Source organism: Pristis pectinata, chromosome 3, assembly GCF_009764475.1.
Source record: "Pristis pectinata isolate sPriPec2 chromosome 3, sPriPec2.1.pri, whole genome shotgun sequence".
In the NCBI taxonomy this organism is placed as follows: Eukaryota; Metazoa; Chordata; class Chondrichthyes; order Rhinopristiformes; family Pristidae; genus Pristis; species Pristis pectinata.
Genome location: NC_067407.1, coordinates 102,810,699 through 102,830,007, shown reverse-complemented (window position 1 = coordinate 102,830,007; position 19,309 = coordinate 102,810,699). Strand labels below are relative to the sequence as shown.

Here is a 19,309-nt window from a genome sequence, read left to right as displayed (position 1 = left end):
CTGCATTTAGAGTACTGCATGCAATTCTGGTCACCTCACTATAGAAAGGGTGTTGAGGCTTTAGAGAGGGTGCAGAGGAGGTTTACTAGGATGCTGCCTGGATTAGATGGCATGTGCTATCAGGAGAGGCTGGACAAACTTGGGCTCTTTTCTCTGGAGCAGCAGAGGCTGAGGGGTGATCTGTTGGAAGTGTATAAAATTATGAGGGGCATAGATAAGGTGGACAAGCAATATCTTTTTCCCATTATTGACCGATCCAATACCAGAGAGCATGCATTTAAGGCGAGGGGGGTAGGTTCAAAGAAACGCAAGGGGTAAGTTTTTTTTTTACTCAAGAGTTGTGGATGCCTGGAATGCATTGCTTGATAGGGTGGTGGAGGCAAATTCATTGGGGGCTTTTAAGAGGGGCTTGGATGGGCACATGAATGAGAGGAAAATGGAGGGATATGGGCATTCTGTAGGTAGGAGGGAATAGCTATGTCAGCACAACATTGTGGGCCGAAGGGCCTGTTCTGCGCTATACTGTTCTATGTTCTATCTGAATAGAAAACATACCGGTAGCTTACATTTCCAGGAACACAAAACACCTAATTTATTTTCCACTTACCGAGGCCACGTATAGTACCCCCAGTGAGTTTTTTCCACAAACAAGCAGGCTTCCCATTCATCCTTGGTCCTTGGCAAATTAGAGCTATTGTAATGAAGCCACTGGTTATCAAGCCTATCTCCTGGCTGGATTTTTGGCGGTCTTGATCCATCTAGTTAGGAAGTGGACAGAAAACAGAACACTATATGAGAGACATAATTTTGATTTTATTTTTATTTTAATATCTTTCAGACTTTCACTGGTGCATATACATGGAGAGGAGAAACAAAAGTAATGATCAGTAATTAGCAATTTGAGGAATGATGCATCCTAAGTTTAAAAACAACAGGAAGAATTAATTGAATTCATACTCAAGCTATAGTGAGTAGAAGATGAACTGATCTCCAAAAGTCAAAGTTAAAGATGAAACATTCTTTTCAACATTTTAAGCAAGATTAGTGTATTTTTTTGTTTTGTACAATTTTAGATTGAAAAAAGGAAAAGAGCACCATGCAAAAATTTGGGCACCCCAAGAGATTTGAGCTCTCTGATAACTTTTACCAAGGTCTCAGACCTTGGTTAGCTGGTTAGGGCTATGGTTTGTTCACAGTCATCGTTGGTAAAGGCCAGGTGATGCAAATTTTGACCAGGAGTACCCAAACTTTTGCATGCCACTGTGTACATGTGTGTACATATACATATGTATACATATATACATACACACATATACTCCTGGTCAAAATTTCCGTTACTGTGAATAGCTAAACAAGTAAAAGATGACCTGATTTCCAAAAGGCATAAAGTTAAAGATGACACATTTCTTTAATATTTTAAGCAAGATTACTTTATTTCCATCTTTTACAGTTTCAAAATAACAAAAATGGAAAAGGGCCCAAAGCAAAAGTTTGGGCACCCTGCATGGTCAGTACTTGGTAACACCCCCTTTGGCAGGTATCACAGCTTGTAAATCCTTTCTGCAGCCAGCTAAGAGTCTTTTCAATTCTTGTTTGGGGGATTTTCGCCCATTCTTCCTTGCAAAAGGCTTCCAGTTCTGTGAGATTCTTGGGCCGTCTTGCATGCACTGCTCTTTTGAGGTCTATCCACAGATTTTCGATGATGTTTAGGTCGGGGGACTGTGAGGGCAATGGCAAAACCTTCAGCTTGTGCCTCTTGAGGTAGTCCACTGTGGATTTTGAGGTGTGTTTAGAATCGTTATCCTGTTGTAGAAGCCATCCCTCTTTTCATCTTCAGCTTTTTTTTTATATACAGACAGTGTGATGTTTGCTTCCAGAATTCGCTGGTATTTAATTGAATTCATTCTTCCCTCTACCAGTGAAACGTTCCCCATGCCACTGGCTGCAACACAAGCCCAAAGCATGATCGATCCACCCCCGTGGATTGGAGAGATATTCTTTTCATGAAATTCTGCACCCTTTTTTCTCCAAACATACTTTTGCTCATTGCAGCCAAAAAGTTCTATTTTAACTTCATCAGTCCATAGGACTTGTTTCCAAAATGCATCAGGCTTGTTTAGATGTTCCTTTGCAAACTTCTGACACTGAATTTTGTGGTGAGGATGCAGGAAAAGTTTTCTTCTGATGACTCTTCCATGAAGGTCGTATTTGTGCAGGTGTCGCTGCACAGGAGAACAATGCACCACCACTCCAGAGTCTGCTAAGTCTTCCTGAAGGTCTTCTGTAGTCAAACCAGGATATTGATTTGCCTTTCTAGCAATCCTACGAGCAGTTCTCTTGGTCTTCCAGACCTCAACTTGACCTCCACCGTTCCTGTTAGCTGCTATTTCTTAACTACATAATGAACTGAGGAAACACCTACCTGAAAACGCTTTGCTATCTTCTTATAGCCTTCTCCTGCTTCGTGGGCATCATTTATTTTAATTTTCACAGTGCTAGGCAGCTGCTTAGAGGAGCCCATGGCTGCTGATTGATGGGACAAGGTTTGAGGAGTCAGGGTATTTTATAAAGCTTTGAAATTTGTATCACCTGGCCTTTCCTAACAATGAATGAACAAGCCATAGTCTTAACAAGCTAATGAAGGTCTGAGACCTTGGTAAAAGTTATGAGAGCTCAAATCTCTTGGGGTGCCCAAACTTTTGCATGGTGCTCCTTTCCTTTTTTTCACTCTAAAACTGTACAAAGCAAAAATAATACACTAATCTTGCTTAAAGTGTTGAAAAGAATGTTTCATCTTTAACTTTATGACCTGGAGATCAGTTCATCTTCTATCACTTAACTACTCACAGTAACAGAAATTTTGACCAGGGGTGCCCAAAATTTTGCATGCCACTGTATATATAGATGACATATCCTATTTTACTTCTTGAATGAACTTGATAAGACTAACTAAAAATCTACAATAGTCAACAAAACATTAAGTATCTTTGGTGAAATGTTTGGAAATAAATTTAAGGATTGTTTATGGGTGAATTCTGGAAATCCTGCCAATGCACAAAGAATGGGCTGGTGGTAGAAATAGTAGAAGTCTGAAAACAACACCAAGAAAGATAAAGAGGGTTGATGCCATAGGCAGAATCTAGCTCACTAACAGCTGGCAGATCTTAAAGGCCAGCACATGGTTAACTATTCAGTCATTAGCAGATCTTAGCCTTCAAAAGAAAATTCAGTCAAATATGAAGGTACAAGAATTGAAGCTCGGTAGTGAAACACTGATAGGCTGAGGAGACTAGCAAATGAACTTCACATCCAGGCAAGCACTACACCAGGGTGATCCGACATATGAATGGCGACTCCATGGAGAAAGTTAAGTGAAGGTAAGTGCTTAAGTTAATTTTAATGTTTTTTTTTATTATTTGTTAATAGTTTGAGGTATATACTTAGATTTCATCTCTTAATTTTTTCTATTCTTAAAAATTTAAATCAATGAGTATTTTTTTAAATAATGTCTATCAGAGACATGTAAAAACAGTTCAAAAGCTTTTGATGTCAGTATGCTGGCAAAGGCAGTCAAAGTGCACCAGTGGTGGGCCTCAGGGTACATTGCCTGAAGCCTAATCACAGCTTGGAGCTCACTCCATCGTGCAGGTGCAGAGGGCCAATTCATCCAGCCTCCTATCTCACAAAAGAGTCTAGAAAAAGTGATGAGTCTGATAGTGGGCCAGGTCTAAGCAGTGTGGTTCATTAATGGGGTTGGATAGTACCATCCGAGCATTGCTTAAAAAAATAACTCTTAGTTTTGAAATCACCAACAGTTCTTGAACAGAAAGACTGAAGTTAAATGCTAGATTTACCTTTGAATGTGTCCAAAGGCAACATACAGCTTACATGGTAAAATTTCAAATATCATTTCAGCTCTATTATATATATGCTAATTCTTTTCAAAAAATGATGCCATTTTTGGTCAAATCTTCCTACAAATTAAAGCAAATTCTAAAAGCCTATAACAATCTTTATTCCCAAAGGTCAATGACTTAAGTAAAAATGGACAAGCCTGGGGTTTACAGAATTTTGAGGACTTGTGTTGCATCTTGTGCTTTCTGAGGTAAAATAGACAACTTGTTTAAAGATTTCTTTTAAAAAAAAGATGCTCTTTTGTAAAAACTTAAACATAAGTGGCATCAAGGAAGTAATCACATGAAAGAACAATTCTACTTACTAATTGCATATGAATCAATCTCTATTTTTTTGTGAGGTCTCTTCAACTGCTTCATGATGCCAGCCACAGCAGATATTGCCATCTACAATTGAAAAGATGTATATTCACGTATCGGTGATATTTTTGATCTTTTATTTGGAACCTCCAAGCATTCAGGTAATTCTGGCAACTCAAAACGCACCAAGAACATAATGTTTACATGCATGTAATACAAAGTATTCACAAGTATCATTCATACCCCTGAATGAGCTTACTTTTCAGTCACTCAATTTTGTTTTTTCTACACAACTCTTGGAGAGTTGACTTGACTTTTCATTTGATTTTGCCAGGGTTGCCCAATGATTAAATCAACGATTGTGACACTCAACGTGATTAATATATGTATAAAGCAAACAAGGAACAATCAAGAATCATAACAGATCAACTTATAAAACAACATTCAGCTCAATTTAATGCAAAAAAAAGTGCTCTAGTATATCTCTATCAATTGTGAGACTTAATTATTTCGTAAATTTAACAATGATTTGGATTAATGTACCTGCACCTTTCATTGGCCTAACTACTCCAAAACAAAAAGCTACCATCTATATTCTCTTTCTGTTCTGACCTTGTGTTTTCTGAGACACAAAGTATCCAAGATATAGGAAAACTGCACATAAAACCATTGATTGAATCTCCACACTTGCCAGACATTTTTTTCAGCTTTTGCTATTTCATCCCTCATAGATGCAAGGAATCTCATTCTGTGCCTGACAATTTGATTTTGAAAAATAAAATTGCAAAGGAAAATATTGAAACTTATTTAACTTTCAGATCTTACTATTTTTTCTTTTCAATCTACATTATTCATAAGCTGTGGTTCAAGGATGCAACTTCCAAAGATTGGAAGGACTATGATCTTTGAAATCAACAAACAGCATTAGAGAAAAGGTAAGCTTAAATTTTGTGGCAAAAATTCTCACAATTGCCCATCAACTTAATACTTTAGTTTGTTTCTAGCACCTCCTTGTTGAAACATTGATTCATTTAGGCCTACAGTTTCCCATCTCCTTTGCTTTTTACTGCTTTCTAAGACAAGTTTGATATTTAATTTTGTTACTAGGCTCTTGATAACCCACCACTGATTGTGAACTTGCCATCGGCCCATTATGGACATCATTCTCATGAATCATGAATAAAATTCCCTTGGTCATTTTATCACTCCTTTTTCATGCTATTGATGAAGTGCCAGCATTCAAATAATTTTATTCCTGGTCATTAGAAATGCAAAATCCAGAACAAAACAAACTTGCTAAAATTTTACCTTCCGGACTACTAAGGCGTCATGATTGAGATTCTGAATGAAGAATTTGATTGCTCTCGTAGGTAAGGGGACATCATCTCTCAACAAGAGAGAGAGGAAACCAATGGCTATTTGTTCAAACTTCCATGGTCTAAAAAAAAGTTAAGAATTAAAGTATTACAGTATTTGAATGCCCACATCTATTGATCAGTAGTAAAGTTCAACTTTTCAGAATTAACTTGATCATTAATCCTGAAGATTCATTGCTGTCAAGGTTTCAGATACTATACATCATGCATATCACTTCTCATCTGACGCTGGAACAGAGACAGTCAACTCCCACTGAGACAGAATGCAATAGACCTAGAATTGTTGTTGTGATTCTTCTGCCCATTCTTCCATCTATGGATGCTATTACAATAAGTTTCCAGTGTAGGCATTGGAAAAATGTACCTGATGTTACACAACAGTGAACTGCATCTTAATGGGATGAGTTTATAGCTCATTGTTGTACTTTCTCCCAATTTAGTCTTTCTTTTGTCCTTGGGGAGAAAGCCATTCTGGAATAGTCCCACAACTAGCAGTGGAATTCCAGAACCCCCCACCAACAGAATCCCATCTAATTTGAATCTGGAAACAAAGACAGGCTAAATTACTGATGGATCTTCATAACCAATTTCCAGTAAAAGGCAGTGACTAAAGTGCTATCAAACTAAAAACAGGAATTTTAAAAACTTACAAGTTTCTCTGTTCGAGAAGGTCCAACAAGCTACTGATGAGTTTTTCATAATTCCTAAACAATAAAAATAATTATTTTCATTAAGGAAAATATTAAGTCTACCCCAAAATTTTATTTCACCAGCAGGTTCAACCAAGGTGGTTTTTCACCTACCGTAAGGAATCATTATTTTTTGTAATTTGATTCCGGATTCCAATTTCAATCTCTTCAGCAGTAAGAGGAGACAAACCACAAGCTGAATCAATTCCCTGGCACAAGGATGCAGAAAGCTCCAAACTGCGATCTGAAAGCTAAGCATAGGAGTTTAGGTAAGTAACTTGAATCACTATCTGAGTGCCAGAGGTGAAGTGAGAGTAACTGCCTTTGATAATAAGATTGCATTTGATCGAGTATAGCATCAAGGAGCCCTGGCTAAACTGGAGTCAATGGGAATCAGGGGGAAAACCCTCCAAAAAAAAAAAATCTATTATGTAAATAGAGCTATAAATACAGATCTGTTAATGATGGCGCAGTTTTTAGTTATTGGGCAAAATCCTGGAATTCTTTTACACATTTTCTGTTTTTTTTGAACACATAAATCAAAATTTCAATAACCAACAAAGCTCCAGATCAAGTGCACAAACCAGTATCTGAATTTAAGAGAGCCATTTTTTGTTCTCCTCATCAAGCCTGACATAACAGAAGATCACGAGGATTTCCAGTGGTAGAGCAGCATCGAGTTGCTTTCCTGCCACGTTATTTCCTCCTGACAAAACTTCCAAATAAAGAAGTTCCAATGGAAATCCAACTGTTGCTCCAGGTCAGAGATCAACAGCTATGGTAAAGGCAGTCATAGAGCACGGAACAGGCCCTTCAGCCCAACCAGCTCATGCCAATCATGATGCCCATTTAAGCTATTCCCATTTACCCACATTTGGCCCATATCCCTCTAAACCTCTCCATGTACCTGTCCAAGTGTCTTTTAAATTTTGTTCACGTACGTGCCTCAACCACTTCTTCTAGCAGCTTGTTCTATTTACTGACCACCCTCTGGATCAAAAAGATGGTCCTCGGGTTCCTATTAAATCTCTCCCCTCCCACCTTAAACGTATGTCCTCCAGTTCTTGATTCCCCAACCTTGGGGGAAAAAAAAATTAATTAAGCAAACAATATCTTTCTCCCCTAACTATTCTGCCAAATTGGTCAAGGGAGCATCCAGAAGATTAACTTGTCCTTGACATTTCAGGAGAGCTGGAAAAGCTCAACATCATGATTCTGAGCAGTTTTTCCATTTTTCAAGCTTTTCCTCATGTTTTGTCTCCAAGGTGCAGTCATCAAAACAAGAAGTGGCCAGAGGACTTCAGTCTTGCAATGATATCTTTTACTTGTATGGAAATACACATATTGTTTTCCTGGTTTCAGCTTCTTGTTGCTGGTTCCCTTTCATAGACTTTGGCCTATCTAATCCATGCCGCCTGATCTTCTACCTAGTCCCATCTACCTGCACCCAGACCATATCCCTCCAAACCCCTCCCATCCATGTACCTATGTAAACTTCACTTAAATGTCACAACTGAACCCACATCTACCACTTCTGCTGGCAGCTTGTTCCACACTCGCACCACCCTCTGAGTGAAGTAGTTCCCCCTCGGATTCCCCTTAAATATGTCACCCTAAACCTATGTCCTCTAATTCTAGTCTCACCCAACCCGAGGGGAAAAAGCCTGCATGCATTCATCCTATCTATGCCCCTCATAATTTTGTATACCGCTACAAGATCTCCCCTCATTCTCCTGCACTCCAGGGTCCTCAAGTCCCTGTAAAACATGCGTGTAAATTTTCCCTGCACTCTTTCAAGCTTATATCTTTCCCGTAGGTAGGTGACCCAGAACTGCACACAATACTCTAAATTCAGCCTCACCAATGTCTTATACAACTTCAACATAGCATCCCAACTCCTGTACTCAATGCTCTATTAAGGCCAAAGTGCCAAAAGCTCTCTTTACGACCCTATCTACCTGTGACGCCACTTTCAAGGAACTATGGATCTGTATTCCCATGTCCTTTTGTTCAGAGCCTACCATTCACTGTATGTCTTACCCTGATTTGTCCTCCCAAAGTGCAACACCTCACACTTGTCTGCATTAAATTCCATCTGTTATTTTTCAGCCCATTTTCCTAGCTGGTCAAGATCACACTGCAGGCTTTGATAGCCTTCCTCACTGTCCACTACGCCCTTGGTGTCATCCGCAAATTTGCTGATCCAGTTTACCACATTATCATCCAAATCATTAATATAGATGATAAACAACAATGGACCCAGCACCAATCCCTGTGGCACACCACTAGACATAGGCCTCCAGTCAGAGAGAGAGAACCATCTACCACCACTGTCTGGCTTCCCCAGCTAAGCCAATGTTGAATCCAATTGACTACTTCATTCTGAATGCCAAGCGTCTTAACCTTCTGGACCAGACTTTGTCAAATGCCTTGCTAAAGTCTACATCGACAATGTCCACTGCCTTTCCCTCATTGGCCTTCTTGGTAACCTCCTCAAAAAACTCTACAAGATTGGTTAGACATAACCTACCACGCATAAAGCCATGTTGACCACCCCTAATCAGGCCCTGTCTATCCAAATACTTATATATCCTGTCCCTTAGAATACCTTCCAATGATTTACCCACGACAGACGTCAGGCTCACCAGCCTATAATTTCCTGGTTTATTCTTAGAGTCTTTCTTGAACAACAAAACAACATTAGCTATCCTCCAGTCCTCCAGCATCTCACCCGTAACTAAGGATGTTTTAAATATTTCTACCAGGGTCCCTGCAATTTCTGCATTAGCCTTCCACAAGGTCCAAGGGGACACCTTGTCTGGCTCTGGGGATTTATCCACCTTCATATGCCTTAAGACAGCCAGCACCTCCTCTTCCGTAATCCAGACATGGTCCATGACCTAACTACTCTTTTGCCTCAGTTCTATAGTATCTGTGAATTATCTGCAGAGTAAATATGGATGCAAAAAAATTAATTTAAGATCTCCATCATCTCTTTTGGCTCCATGCATAGATGATCACGCTGACCTTCAAGAGTACCAATTTTGTCCCTTGCTACCCTTTTGCTCTTAATATAGCTATAGCTTGGGATCCTCTTTCATCCTGTTTGCCAGAGCAACCTCATGTCCTCTTTTTGCCCTCCTGATCTCTTTCTTAAGTGTTCTCTTGCATTTCTAATACTCCTCAAGCGCCTCATTTGATCCTAATTACCTATACCTGATATGTGCCACCTTCTTTTCCTTTACCAGGGCCTCAATATCCTTCAGTAACCAAGGTTCCCCTAAACCTGCTACCCTTGCCTTTTATTCTAACATGAACATACAGATTCTGTACTCTCAATATTTCACTTTTGAAAGCCTCCCACTTACCAAGCATCTCTTTATTGGAAAACAGCCTATCTCAATCCATGCCTGCCAGATCCCTTGTGATGCCATCAAAATTGGCCTTACCCCAATTTAGAATCTGAACTCGAGGACTAGTCCTATCCTTCTCCATAATGATCCTGAAACTAATGGAATTATGATCACTAGATCCCAAGTGTTCCTCTACACACACTTCTGTCACCTGCTCTGTCTCGTTCCCCAAGAGGAGATCCAGTATCGCACTCTCTCTAGTTGGGACCTCTACATATTGATTAAATATTCATCTGAAAATCTCAGGGAGGTTGTGTAGGGCCAAGGTCTCATTCATCCCAAGAAGAGCTTCAAATGGTCTGCCACCTTGTGTTGGAAGAGAGAAATTCCAATCACGTTATATGCATGGCTTCACTGCTTTGTATACCTGTTCCAATCAATCCACCATCTGCACTCCCCAAGAAATCAAAGTAACACAGAAGGACAGAGACTTAGCTTCACACTCAAATGTTGATAATTTCTCAAATTCAAAAGGAGATAAAAACTGCCTTTAACATTTTGTTTGCTCAACTACAGCATTGCAAATTACTTACTCCAAAATTTAGGCCAAGCGTTTCATACTGTCTATGGATTTTCTCTGAAAGGTCATCAAACAAGCGAACAATGGAAGGTTTCTCGAAAAACATTGCTTTGTTGAGTCCTGAAGAGACTATAGCTGGCCATGTTGCAACAATGCAGTCCCAGTCATGAAGATTTGCCAAGCAGACTCCATTGTGGTTCCCAAGAAGACAATACAGAGCACCCTATTTGCAAAAAGACAACCATTAATGAAAAAGGGTAGACTGGAAAAATAGGAGAAATTTGGAGGAATGACTGAAGGAAAAATAAATTATAGTAACTGTTTGCAAATTGGAACAAGAAGTGTGGCAACACTTGCGGGCTGCCCCCAGAACACTATGCAGAAGATGCATTTCACTGTGTGTTTCGATGTACACGTGACTAATAAAGATATCTTGTATATATAAAAAAAGCAAATATTTCATAATTTCAATGTACTGGCAGTCCCCAGATTATACAAGTGTCCCGTTCCTGGGAATTGTTCGTAAGCTGATTTTTCCATAAGTCAGAAACGCCCATGTTCTATAATAACTCTTATTGTATTGGTCTACATTTCCTTGCTATAATTCTTCCATTTCATTGAATAATTATCCCAACACAATGTATAATTAAACTAAAAACAAACTATAAAGGAACTCAGCAGGTCGAGCAGCATCTGTGGAAGCAAAGGGATAGTCAATGTTCCAGGTCAAGAAATGTCAACTATCCCTTTGCCTCCACAGATGTTGTTTGACCTGCTGAGTTCCTTCAGCAGTTTGTCTTTTGCTCCAGATTCCAGATCTGCAGTCACGTCTGTCTCCATAATTAAACAAATGGAATATATCCTGCATCTAGACATTAATGAAAACCGTGAAACATATTATTATTAACAGCTGAAAAATGCTTTGAAAATGTATGGGAGAATTTGTCTAAAGTTGGACTTCTGTAAATCAGGTCATAACTCAGCAAGCCCCTATATTAATATTTGACATTAAGTAAAATTGTTTTAAAGACGAGCTGAGGCAGAGTCAACAATAAAATATTCATAAACAAAATATTTGGAAACAATTCACAAGACCTAAAGCATTTCCTCCTAAAGCAAATGAGCTTAAACTGAATACATTAACATGCAGTTAGAAAAATCAGACATACCATACTACAATAGGTTGGCCATAAACCTCTTAAATGATTGACCCCAATACAAAGCTGTTCATTTTAATCCCCTAACAATAGCCACAAAATCTCAGACATATACTGGTCCAAAAATACAACAGGGGTTTCAATCACTCCACAAGAACTGTTTCTCATGATTGATAGTCCAGACTATGCATCCAATCAGAGCAATCTAATTCAGTCTGTTAGTTCCATTGCTCTTTCCACAAACTGAGGACTGAACTAAGTCCAGAATAGACAACTTCCTCAAAATTTAGCAACGGGATTCTCCCACAAAGAAGAGGCAATCAAGGGGAAAAGGAAAGGTGCCCTGAAGAAATGAAAATTTCATGTTTCCTCCTCCAATGAATAAGAGATGAGAAAGAACTAGTTTGCGCTGATACACACGCAGAACTATGCTCATAGCGGGAAAGAATCTCTCAAATGCCAGGACACAACATCAGAATGCAACAAGGTGATATGTTCAACTTTCAGTAAAAATGTGTAGGAGACCAGATGATCAACCTAACATTGCACAATTCACTAATAGATTAGAGTAGGCACAACCATCAGGAAGGTGTTCCCAATTAACTTTGATCAAAAATTCATCCAGCCTGCTGTGAGACAGCACAGGACATTTTTAAAACAAGTTTTTAAAGAAGTCACAATTGAAGAAGTTGCAAGGAAAGGTCCTTTCCTATCACAAACTAGATTAAAACAAGAACATAATTTACACAATCTAATGCCTCCACAAAGATTTTGCAATCTAACTGCTTAATGTTTGTAGAATAGGAACAATTTTTCCAAATTTTGATAAGCTCAGAGCTCATCCCCACCACAACTCACCCTCAGTGTAAATTGATGGCATAGGAGAAGTTGAACTATTGGTTGATGGTGCACGGACTTATCAAGAATAAATTGACTACAGAAGGGACAATCGCAAAAGGGAAGGATGTGTGTCAAACAATAGAATTTTCGATGTAGGTGTACCTAATAAAGATAACTTATCTTATATTAAATTGAATTCAGGGCAAACTTGGGCAGTTTACAAAGAAATTATGGACAGGTGTGAACAATGTACACAAACAGGAGCCAAAACTAGAATGAGTTGTGCTTAGAATCAGGTTTAGAGGCATATGGGCCAAACACCGCAAAATGGGACTAGCTCCAGAAGACACCTTAGTCGGCATGGACAAGCTGGGTTGAAGGGCCTGCTTCTATGAGAATCAGTTAGCCTTAACTGCACGGGAATTGATATTACAATTAGTTAAGAGTTAAAATATGTGCAAGGTTATTAGAGTATCAAAAGCTGCAGCATGGTCATGTTATATTGGTTGTGGTGTTAGTTAGTTAGTTTCAGTAAACTTGTAGAAGAACTGTATTGTTCTGAGTCTTGGCTGTCTTTACTTCACCTGAATGGTAATTAAACATAAAGGACTACTAACAAAAGAAAACAATAGAATTCAATTCTTCCCTTCATCTCACCACCTCTAACCTCCTACTATCCATATGATGGATCGCTATAGCAATGAAAATCCAAGGCAAAGGCATTTGTCCTACTAAGAAAAGATGCAGAAATCATACTCCATGAAGGCAGTTATCATCTTAAAGATGATATACATTTAAAATAGGCTGTTCATCTTCAAAACAAGACAAAAAATCAGCCCAATCTCAGAATCCATCTCTACAATACAATCCTACAATTACAATCTTGATTACCTCCATTACAATATTGAGAAGAGGGTTAAAATTGATACAGCAGAGTTGAAAGCAGATCTGGAGTGATTTCCAGCCCAAAATACCAAAACCCTGACCTGGTCAATGCAAGGGGGGAAAAAATCATTAATTGTTCAAAGCAATGATAGCCACAAACAGCTTTCTCTAACCTTCAACTTGAATTAGTTCCTCAAACAAAAAAACAGCTAAGACCAATCCAAACAGGTATTGAACATTCAAAGTGACAGACAAAATTCATGAGCACAGAACAAGATCCTGACTTGCCCTACAGATTATTCTCCCACCCCCACTTTCTTCTGCTTATGTGCATAAAGCAACTACAGATTTCTTCTCAGGTCAAGATGTAACAGGTATAAAATTACATAATCACCACAAATTCTGGAAAGCTCAGAATCAAGCAAATCCAAACCACTGCTTATGAACAATAAGGGGAAAAATATGTAAAGACTAGGCTAACATAGATTGTCATATGGGTGCCTGATTAGTTAAACCAACCTACTGAAATTCTGCTCCAAAGAGAAATATAAAATTAACACTTGAAACTTTCATTTTTTTTTAAACAAGATTCTGAAGATTTCAAACAGAAAAAAATCTCAGTTAAGCCTTCACAGATGATGTTCCAATATAATGCTCTCTAATAACTCATCCTTGAATCAATGAAACTATTCCAAAGACAAATAACAATCACAAAAAGCTAAGACAATTTCAAAAGTCATTCTTATTAATGGAATCTTTCTTTTCCCTTATTGTCAATTCAATGTAACTAGATCAATGCAAGATTGAAGATTGTTTCATGCTTTACTAAATGCCTAATACTTACTTTCAATTGTTGCTGGCTTGTATTCTGATTGTCAGGACGCAAGTATTCCAGCAACAGTGGAATAAGATCTCGACAGCAAAAATTATAAGTCCCCAAGGCTGTGAAGAAAACATGCTGGGCTTTACTTCGCACCTGCAAATACAGACGTCATTCTGATTAAAAAAGTGCTTCTTTCAAAACATTAAGTATCATACAAAGAACATAGTACTCCAAATGAGGTCTTGCCAAATCTAAATATAATTTCAGCAAGACTTCCAAGCTCTTGTATGCCAACTCTATGTAATAAACCAATGTACCACTTGACTTCCAAATTCTTCCTCTGCCTAAATGTTAATTTTCTGTATTTTGTGGACAAACATTTACAAACTTATACCAATCCACTTCACCTACCCTAAATGGTGTACCATACCTGCAGTACGTGCAGTCAACAAAATGCACTATGGTCACTCAACTGGGCTACTCCAACAGCACTTCACAAACTCAAATCCTCTACCACTAAGGACAACAATAACAGCTGTCACAAGGGAACAACATCACCGGCAGGTTCATTTCAAAGTCACACACCATCTTGACTTAGACATTTACCGTTCCTCCTTATCTGGGTCTAAATGCTGGTTTTCCATAGTTAATGGTATTATGTTAATACCTTCACCAGAAGGGCTGACATAGTTCAAGATCTATCAAGGGCAATTGGGGCTATGCAAAAACATTGGCCATGTCAACAATTCGCATATCCCAGAAAATGAATTTTTTCAGGAATCCATCTGCGCACTGACATATGTTAATTTATCTTTTAAAATCTATACTCAATTCTCACCAAAATGAATAACCACTCATTTTCCAAACAACATGCTCCATCTCACACCTTCCTGTCCATTCACTTCACCTGTTCGTGTGTTTTTTTTTAAAAAAAAGAGGTTCTCTGGATCCTTGTCACATTGGGATTCCCATTGAGCTTAATATCATTTTATAAACTTGCTCACATTCTCTCTCTGTTTACCTAAATCACCAACATTGGAAATATTACCACAGCCTGAATAACAGACTCCAACTCTTTCCCAGTAACTGATGTCAGGCTAAATGCACTGTGGTTTCATATTTTCTCCAACATTCTTAAATGGCAGTTTTACTTTTGCTATTTTCCCAATCATTGCACAACCAAGGAAACTTGGGATAATAACCATTGATGCATCCACTGCTTCAAGCAGCTGCTTCTTTTTGAAGGCAACGGCTATCTGCGCTGGGATAGTTTTTGGTTTTTACTCCCCTTGATTTCTCTGGTACTTCCTTTAATTGATATTAATTACTTTTAAAGTCTCACACAGCAAGGCTAGGCTCCCTATTATATCAGAGGTATATCCACCTTTCACTGTGAAAACAGGTACAAAATTTCTCAGCTACTTCCTTAATCCCTGCTATAAATGTGGGTCTTCTAAAGAACCCACATTTACTTTTGCTACCTTCTTTATTATACACAAGATATATTTCTTGTCAGCTAACTCTCATATTTCATGATCTCCCTAAATTATCAACATTTTGGCCTTTCTTCATTGGTTCATAAAACTACCTTAGTTCTCATCCTTTAACACTATCCTTAACTTCCTTGGTTGGCTGTGGATGAAATCTCTTTTCCCATGGACTTTTATTTCTGAACAGAATGGACACTGTTTAGATTTATCTTTCTAAATATTTGCCATATAGACAAATCATCCTGAAGCAATTGGCTTTAAAGTTTGATTCTTACTTTCAGACTTAAATATGCCAGTCTGAAACTACAATTCTACAGTAATGTGATTCCTTTTAACATAGAATATTCCTTAATTTGAGATTAATATTAACTTTGTCTCATTACAAAGTTGAGACATAAAGAAGCCTTTTTCTTTGGTTCCATGATAAAATGCTGCAGGAAGCACAAAATGCATTTTATTTTTTCCATTTGAGATCCGGCATTTGTTTTATCCTTCTAAATAATTTGCTTTCTTAGACAAAGCTGGACATGACCGAAATTTTCCCAGACTTTTAAAACTAATTTTCTCTGCTAGTCTAACATCTCCTCCTTAGAGGGTTTCAGCCAAAACCTGTAGTAAGCATTATGATTATATCAATAATAAAGACAATTAAATCCAATTTGATTTCAAGGATAAAGATCTTTGAAAGATACCAAAAATGCAATAAAAAATATTGGAGTCACATCTAATGACTAACCATTACGTATGTAATTTGTTACCTATTTAGGAATATTGGAACTTGCCAATGACACCAAATTGGGAAGTACAGTATAACAAAACACAACAAAGACTAAGAAAATCATAGAACCACATATAGACAGTGGCTGGGCAACTATTTTTCAATATATGTAAATGATGGAACAGCATTCTTTTCAACTCTCTTAGGATCGCATTAAGGGAGTCACACTCAATTAGCTTTACTATGAAAATTGATTTGATGGGAAATAATTAGACACAGACATCAATTCTATTCCCTTTTGGATCCTTATTTTACAATAATTTTACTTACAATTTATACTATTAATGGTTAAAAACTTATGGCAAGTTCAGAACCAGATTAGTACAAGAAGTTGGATGACAGCAGTTTCCTAAAAGTCAGGTCAAGGTTTGGAAGAAGCAAAATTGAATGACTAAACTGATATTACTAGCAGGAAGGGGTTATTACATTATGACAAGTTTAGTGTCATAGCATCGTAAAGTTATACAGCACGCAAACAGGCCCTTCGGTCCAACTTTTCCATGCCAAGCTAGTCTCACTTGCCTATGTTTGGCCCATATCCCTCTAAACCTTTTCTATCCATGTCCCTGTCTAAATGTCTTAATTTTTTAATTTTTAATTTTATTTACAGCATGGTAACAGGCCCTTCCGGCCCAACGAGTCCGCGCCGCCCATTTTAAACCCATATTAACCTACCCGTACGTCTTTGGAATGTGGGAGGAAACCGGAGCACCCAGAGGAAACCCATGCAGACACGGGAGAACGTACAACCTCCTTACAGACAGCGACGGGAATCGAACCCCAATCGCTAGCGCTGTAATAGCGTCGCGCTAACCACTACATTACAGTGCCATTATTGTAGTTGTACTGCCTCTACAGCTTCCTCTGGAAGCTTGTTCCATAAACCCATCACCCTCTGTGTGAAAAAGTATCCCTTCAGGTCCTTTTTAAATCTTTTTCTCGCCTTAAATCTATGTCCTCTAGTTTTAGAATCCCCTGTCCTGGTAAAAAGACTGTGGCCGTCCACCTTAACTACACCCCTCAAGATTTTATGTACTTGTATAAGATCACCCCTCAGCCTCCTAAACCCCAGGGTAAAAAATCCCAGCCTATCCAGCCTCTCCTTATACACAACAATTTACACTTATATAGCACTTTTGACATTGTTACATGTTTCAAACAGCAGTACTATCCTCCTTATAATGTGATCAAGAACTTGGTCAAAGAGATACAGAGTACCTCAGGGCCAGCAAGGTGTTTTAGCAAGTTTCCATTATAAACGTTCATATTAAATTTAAAAAAGGAACTTAACAGAAAAGCTGTAGTAAGAATTAGGACACACGTTTATACATAATGGATAACGGGGTAAATAATGAGATATGTATACATAGCTTAGGGAGATGGCAAGATGATCACAAAATAATTGAAAGCAAGTGCAAACTTCTTTATGAAATAGATGTTACAGATTGTAACAAGTGATTGCTGAAACTTTTCCCACCGAGTATTAGAAAAGGAATCTAGTTAAATTGCTTTAAAAAGATTAATAGTAATGAACATGAGATGAGGATTACATTCAGCTTTAATACAGGAAAAAAAAATCAAAGATTAGATGTAGCAAATGGCTTATGACTATAATCACAGGAATTTAAAAAAAGCCAGTACCTGACTGTATGTACTAGTTGACAATAGCAGAAGATCTCTCATCAGATCACGGTGAATTGTTTTGTATTCACAACCTTCAATTGTCAAAGTTCGTAGCTGTACACAAAACAATAATAATATTTTTTTTAAAAAATCGGTTTAACACCTCATAACATTCAAAGACTTAAAATTCTCTATTTTGTTCTTTCATTAAAATTCAGTCAAAAATTTAACTACATATAGGTGTTAAGAAACAGTAATTCAATTCAGTACAATAAATATCAGGTTTAGTTATCCTGGAATGGATATACCTCATGCTGCAGCATAACTCGATCGATCAGCAGTGCTCGGATATGTTGTTTCTTCCCATGGAGCTGTATGTTACATAATGAGAAAAACAATACTTCAGAAACATGTAAATACATTTTACAATATTGCATGAATTTTAAGAATGGATAAGGAATTAGTTGAGGTAGAGAAAATAGCAACAGCTTGTTTATGGAAATAATTACACATTCAAGAGATATACTGAGATAAATCAGGAAACTATGCTCAAGGCTCTTACTGTTCCTGATCTACATAAATGATCACAATTCAAATACAAAATAAATTGATCACTAAGAAAATACAAAATATTGGTGAAATAGAATTCAGTGATAATACTGAAGAATTAAATACCTGGATAAAGTTACAAAATGAGCCATCTGAAGGCTAATTAAATTCAATAACAATGGTTGCAGATTTTAAAATATTGTTAGAGAACTATGGAATCATGCTTCTAGACTGAAAGATCGTGGAAGAGGCTGAAAAGACTGTAAGTAAATTCAACTGTTGACTATTTCTAGTCATTGAGCATTAACAATTAATGAATCAAACTAAACAACATCAGGGTACAAGTCTAACTAGCATGCTGAAGCGGTACTGACAGTGCTCTGTTCAGGCTGAACCTTGAGCAATGCACTTATCATTGAGGCACAAAGGAAATATACAAGCCAGGAAGTAGTACACAGATGAATCTTAATCCCTAGTACAAGAGGATACCATAATGAGGAAAGATTCAAAACATGCAAGACTTTAAAAATTTGAGTTTATACAACCCTTTCAACTTTGGTATAATCTCCCAAGGGGTTTTCCCCCAAATGAAAAAGAAAAACAGGAACACATGAAAGGAAACAGTCACAAAATGTTTGATAGAAAAAATAAAACTTGAGTTTAAAAAATGTGGAGCAAAACAAAAGCTAACAGTGGAACTTAATGTCGGAATTCCAGAGAGGAGGCCCAAGGTTTAGCTGTAAGTTTTCTCCTTCTAATGGATATCCCTATGACTGAAAACTCTCTTTACCTCATCTGCTAATTCCTTTGAAAATCCTACTTTAGTCTTCTAGGAAATGTAAGCCTTATTTATACCATTCACACTATACCCACAGCTGCACCTCATTCAATCCTGCAAGTCTAATCATGCTGGAGATCTAGCTGTCAGAGTCATCCCAGGAAGCTGCATGGT

The 19,309-nt window shown here is 37.8% G+C and overlaps 1 protein-coding gene across 3 annotated transcripts in view; it reads right to left on the bottom strand.

The window, feature by feature from the left end:
- LOC127568766 (proteasome activator complex subunit 4-like) overlaps window positions 1-19,309 on the bottom strand; it is a 114,326-nt gene that overhangs the window by 39,311 nt on the left and 55,706 nt on the right. For all 3 annotated transcript variants that reach the window (XM_052012901.1, XM_052012902.1, XM_052012903.1), the window contains 9 exons: window positions 18,117-18,179; window positions 17,827-17,922; window positions 13,939-14,070; window positions 10,226-10,435; window positions 6,394-6,530; window positions 6,241-6,294; window positions 5,523-5,652; window positions 4,220-4,301; window positions 608-758 (listed from right to left, as the gene is read on the bottom strand). In XM_052012901.1, the coding sequence (XP_051868861.1) occupies window positions 608-758; window positions 4,220-4,301; window positions 5,523-5,652; window positions 6,241-6,294; window positions 6,394-6,530; window positions 10,226-10,435; window positions 13,939-14,070; window positions 17,827-17,922; window positions 18,117-18,179 (1,055 nt within the window). The remainder of the gene's footprint in view (window positions 1-607; window positions 759-4,219; window positions 4,302-5,522; window positions 5,653-6,240; window positions 6,295-6,393; window positions 6,531-10,225; window positions 10,436-13,938; window positions 14,071-17,826; window positions 17,923-18,116; window positions 18,180-19,309) is intronic.